Raw genomic sequence first — 6,009 nt, 5'->3', positions numbered from 1 at the left:
GCGTTTTAAATCCGGCTGTCTATTATTATATATTTCTTCTTTTTTTTGGCTCTGCTTTCTGTCTCTCTCAGCTGTAGCCAGTGACGTCACCAGAATAAAATCAAAACCCACGAGGATTACTTCAGTTTTTTTTTCTCCTTCGTTTTTTTAATCCTCGAGATTGCATCTGCTTTCGTAATAACAGTCACGCAGTGATGACATGAACCAGGAAATGAAGCTCAGATGAACATCAGAGGGTGTGCCTACGTTTATAGACTGCTGTGACACATGGAAATATGGGTCAGGCCATTAACCACGAGATAAAAATGAATTTATTTGGGGCTGTATAGAGGTAATATGATTGCATGGGCATGCAGCGTGGATACAATGCTTGTAAGTCCTGTAAGGTAAAAACAACAGTGTTCAAAGTGTGTGAAAGAAGGGAAGCTGATGAAAGCAGATCAGTGAATGAACAAGGTAAAACAATCAATCCTATAAATGTATGTTTTTTTTTTAACTTAAGTGACTACAAACCCCAGTGTCCTCTCCTCAATATATACATTAATCCAAGTGCCTCACATTGAGTTCAGCTGCTTTGCTAGACACACAGCCAGGGACGTAGGACTGGGAGGAAAAAGGGGACAGAGTATACGGGGCCCTCATGTGAGGAGGGCCAACAAACAAAGTAGAAAGAATATCTGTGGGTGTGGGAGGGACCCATTATGAATGCCTATTCACAGGGTCGAGAATTCTGTGATACACCCCTGCTCGCAGCTGTTAAAAAGTCAGCAACGGTTGTTCGTTCTGTTTATTTAAATCTCCTCTGCCTTACATCCTTCTACAGTGGATTATGAGTTTTTACCATGGAGGGTTGTGCCTCATGTTTTGCCCGACTTTGCTCGGCGTGACTGACGAACCATATCACGTGAGGTATGTGGAATAACCTGTTTCGTTTGTCTCGATCACTGCTTCAGCCAAAACATTCAGAAACAAATCAATTCAAACCATCAAGATGACAAAGCTATCAGTGGTAAATTCCAAAAGTGGACAATGTAGTTTATTTTCAGAGCCTTTTCTGTATGCTGTGTTAAGTCAGGCTGTAACCGACCAGTGTTGTTTCTCCACTTTGCAGCTCAGGTGCAGTTCTTCAGCCCCTGAGCAGACTGGAAAAAGAACATTTCAGTTGCTTCTTATGTATGTTTTAGGCTTTGTCTGCATTTCAGTCCTCTTCAAGGTAGTATGGCTGGAATTTCATGTTCGTTGCACTGGGTGGAGCGCGACCATGATGTTTTGTTCCCAAGTATGCAGGTGAAGGAAACACAAGGGTGGATGGGACAACAGGAGACGGGGAACAAGAAGATGTGTTTGCCCTGCAGGCCAAACTGGCTCTTTCACATTTTTCCACAGTGGCTCTGCTCTGCAACACTGCCCACACATTTCCAAGCAGCTTCTGAACCAGCAGGGCTCAACTCACATCTCTGGATAAAACACTGAGTGACAGCACTGACATGTGAAAAGATAGTGAATGATGTGGTGACATTATGACTGATAAGATTCAGAGTTCAGTGCACACATGCGTAGGTTTACGGATAGTTATCAAAAGGCACATATGGAAAGTTTTTCGTACGTTGCCTCTCTGTATCTGTTTTCACTTTTTTTATTGTTGAGTCACTTTGGAAAGCACAATTGTACTTATTTGATTATTTTAAAAGGACAATAGTCATTGACTGTCCCAGAGTTAGCTTAATAGCTAAATTTGATCAGCAGTCGCCAAATCCACAAAAGACTTTTGACATCAAATGTTCTAATTCAGACAGGGGTACAGAGAATAAAACTTTGCATCATGCAACATTAAAAGCGCACACAACTATGAGCTGCTTTTATATGAGATGGTGCCAAACAACAACAACAAAAAAAGAAAGAAAGAACAAAGAAGAAGAAAAAGAGGCTCAAAAGTGACTCAGGGAAACATGCTTCACATGACACAGTCTGCAATAGTAAATGTTATCCACTAGATAGCAGTAGAGGTTAATAAGATAATAAACTTTGAGCATCAGCTTCCTCCAGACCGATTAAAGCCTGTTGTAGCCTCTAATTACTAAATAATTTTTATGAATGAACCAATAATTATTTACACACTATTCAACATGACTAATAATAAAAATGATTCCACTTCACAAAATTTACCGTAACACAAACCACACCACAGAAAACAGGCAATGTGCTGCTGCCTATTTTCATCAAGCTTCCTTCCCCATATTTCATATTTCACCAAATAAGGCTTTAGACTGGTGTTTAAACCACTACTTCTTTTTTTTGTGATTATTTCTTCATTAACAATTTCAACGGGTAAATCCTCATGATTTACATGTACAGCAGAAGCACAACAGTTAACTCCATTCATATAGACAAACCGCATATATCATACTTAAAATACAAATCCCATCATTGTCTTAGACCATTCTGCTCATTCCCTCATCTTCAAAACCATCAGACTTCACTCAGCACACCCACGTAAAGCAGAAAAAAATAATACTTGTAAACTTTATACACATACAGTAATTATGTATCCTTTCCAACATTCACACCTGCACAGAAACGTATCCCGCCATTCATCCATGTTTTCACCAACAGGCATCCACATACAGCACATTCATAAACATTGTGAATGAAAATTCACTAATCTAAAGTTCAGTAAGGGTTTTTAAAACAAAACAGACCAGTTGCATCAAGGTGTTCCATTCACATCTGCCTTAGCAGTGTGGTTTAATGACCTGACCTGATACTGAAAGTTGACCTGCACACAGAAAGTCAACCACACACATTAATCTTCCCCTGACGGCCATGAAATATGTATGTCAGTAAAATATTCATGTAGCCCAAACACAAGCTTTACTCACTTTTCACACCTCTGCAGTTCATGTCATTGATATCCGAAAGATTAGTTTGTGCAGAATGTGGGTTTCTGTTCAATGTATTTCACATTCTATCTGTACAAATGATTGTCAGACTTATCAGATTCCTTCAGTTTTTGGATCTAGCTGCACTGTAGATTCAAATCTTATAAAGCACACACAATGTCAAAGCATGTCAAACACATGTACAAAAGCACATATTTGTCAAAAACTTTAGAACCTGAGACATGTAATTCAACTCAGACACTTCATTCAGTGCTTTGTAGGCTGTAGGAGCACATCAGTGAACTGGGACCCTCAGGTCTCTCCACAAATGTTCAGTTATGAATTTGGACTTTGCATGATCAGCCACTGATTCATGTTACCTGTTTTTTTTTTTTTTTCCACAGCTGTAGCTCTTGACATGCAACAGTGAGTTGAGCTTTTGTCTGATCCAGCCACAGAACCGACTTTTCACAGAGTACTAAAAGTGATGAGTAACACCACTGTACTGCGGCTTATTGCAGCTGCTGCATTTTCTCACATATGAAAAATAAGAGAAGCTCATATTGGAGTTTCTCAGAAGAGTTAATTAAGGTTATAACTGAAACACGATGTACAGTCCATTAAACATGCAATAGATAAAAGGTGTTAGTTCTGCCAAACAGGCCCTGAATAGACTAACCCAAAATTCCCTTTATCAAAATAAGGAAGCTTTCTTTCTGAAAAAAGCTGCATTAACTCTCAGGTAAGGTAATCCAAATGGGGGATCCATTTGGATGATTACAGACTTTATTCAAATGCATTGTTTTTAATTCAAGATTAATGCAACAAGATAAAAATGTATTACTGACTTTATTGCACTTCCACATGTATGGGTACCATGAATCACAAACATTAAAACTTGGCATTGTTTTCTAGAGAAATCTAACATCATTTTGCAATAGAGTAATTTTGCCTGCTCTTTTTGTAAAGCAGAACCCACAGGCTTCCTGTTAATGGCCAAACCACAAACACTTTTTTTTAAAAATGGTGTTTCCCTTTAAAGAAGGCAAATAATCTTCTAAGGGTTATTTCTTTGATCTGCAGCCAGCAAGGCAACACGCGTCTCAACATGCAATGCTTTTTCAACGGGACTCTGCTGATCAGTGTGCTCCCTCCACTGTTGGTGACAGAGTTTCTTTTGGGAATCCTTGGAAATGGTTTGGCTCTCTGGGTCTTCTGCTTCCACCTGAGGCCCTGGAAGAGCAGCACAGTGTTACTCTTCAACTTGGCAATGGCTGATTTTCTGCTCAATGTGGCTTTGCCTTTCCGTGCCAGCTACTACAACGCTGGGATCAACTGGATGTTTGGAAGCGCCCTCTGCAACATCTGCCTCTTCATGTTGGCGCTGAACCGCAGCGGCAGTACTGTCTTCCTGATGGCTATCGCTGTGGACAGGTACATGCGTGTGGTGCATCCCCATCATCCCATCAACTCTTTGAGTGTCGCCAAAGCCATGTGTGGTGCACTTATTCTCTGGTTGCTCACCATCGCAACGACAGCTCATGTCTTCTCTCTGGAACACAAGACAAAGTATTGCGAGAGCTTCATGATTGACTCCAAACCTAAGAGCAATCTGACCTGGCATAAGTTTGGGTTCCTCCTTTCCTTCATTCTGCCTCTCCTTGTGATTGTCTACTGCACAGTCCACATTATCGTCTACCTGAGAAAGAGACAGTTGGCGCAGCAAGCAAAGATTAAGAAGGCTCTATGCTTCATCACAGTGGTGGCGGTCCTCTTCATCATTTGCTTCCTCCCGAGCAACCTCATGCAACTGCTGATTTGGGTCAAGACCCATGAAGTAGCCAGCAGCCACCCAGAATCCGATGTCTGTCCTGCCCTGGAAGACCTGACCGCTGCATTTTACATCACCATTAGCCTGACCTATCTGAACAGCGGGTTGGATCCTGTGGTGTACTACTTCTCCAGCCCTGCCTTCAAGAACATCTGCAGGAAAGCTTTCCATCTCCCCGAAGCAGAAATGGCTGAAAGTACAGACAAGAGAACCCGAGACACAGGCTCCCAGTCGCTCAGCCAGCTGTGATCATGGAGCCAAAACATTTTGCTTCTCCTAGTGTTGTCATGTAAGTGCTACAACCAACAAGATGCTTTTTTTTTTTTTTTAAACATATACAGTAGTTATCCAGTATATATCCACTGAAAAAAACTACTTTTGCAAAAAAATGTTATTTTTACTTCTCCATATAATGACTATACTTCTATATTTGCATTTGCAAACCTCAGCTCTCTAAATTCACAAACATATACAGCTTTGTTATATTTCCTTTATACTTATACCTTGATGAATAAAATGTCAACTTGTAAATATAAGAAAACTATACCATAATTACGAGAAAACATAAAAAACATATAACTGTCATAAGAATATCACATAATGTCTCATAGCTTTATTGTGTCAGGTGATATATAATCACAATGATATTAAGTATTTTACTTGGTTAATTAAATGTCCTCACTGCTGGAACATGTAATAAAGATATTTATCCTCAACACAGCGCTATGGCATGTTTTCCTGAATTATTTAATTTGACCTCTAGTTAGTATGATGTTCATGCAGGTTCTAAGGATTCACTTTTGAATACTTGAAGACTTGGGCTCTCAGTGCATGAAAGAAATGTTTTGGCACTGTAATGTAGCATGACACAAGCACACATAGTGTATACTGACACAATATGAATTCCATTTTCATTCATGCTTTGAAATCAAACAAAGGTACTCATTTTAAAAAAGTATATTTCCTTTTATTTGTAAATTATATGTAAGATTATCTGGAATCACTCTGGAATCACATGAGGTTTGGTCCTTCTCTGTGTATGAATGAAATGGGAAGCATCTAGTCAGTGCACAATATGTGTAGTTTACCCTCTCTCAACCCCCAGAGCCCTTTTGTGTCTGTATGCACTCACTGATGATGACTTGACAAAGTTTAATTTTCACCCATAATGACAAAATGCACAGAGCAGTATGTCCTTGTTTTAGGATACAAATCTTGTATTAATCAAACCAGTCAGAGATATCAGGATCTGTAAAATTCACTTCAGAACCTCAGTGTGGTTGTCTGCTTCCTTATAGA

At 39.7% G+C, this 6,009-nt stretch overlaps 1 protein-coding gene across 1 annotated transcript; it reads left to right on the top strand.

The window, feature by feature from the left end:
• Positions 1 to 752: 752 nt before the first annotated feature.
• LOC121606972 (hydroxycarboxylic acid receptor 2-like) lies at positions 753 to 5,420 on the top strand. Its single transcript, XM_041937613.1, has 2 exons — positions 753 to 909; positions 3,963 to 5,420. The coding sequence occupies exons 1-2, from the start codon at positions 830 to 832 to the stop codon at positions 4,957 to 4,959; spliced, it is 1,077 nt and encodes a 358-aa protein (XP_041793547.1). The 5' UTR covers positions 753 to 829; the 3' UTR covers positions 4,960 to 5,420.
• Positions 5,421 to 6,009: the final 589 nt, after the last annotated feature.

Source organism: Chelmon rostratus, chromosome 5 (assembly GCF_017976325.1).
Source record: "Chelmon rostratus isolate fCheRos1 chromosome 5, fCheRos1.pri, whole genome shotgun sequence".
Classification (NCBI taxonomy): domain Eukaryota; kingdom Metazoa; phylum Chordata; class Actinopteri; order Chaetodontiformes; family Chaetodontidae; genus Chelmon; species Chelmon rostratus.
This window is presented reverse-complemented; position numbering and strand designations above follow the sequence as displayed.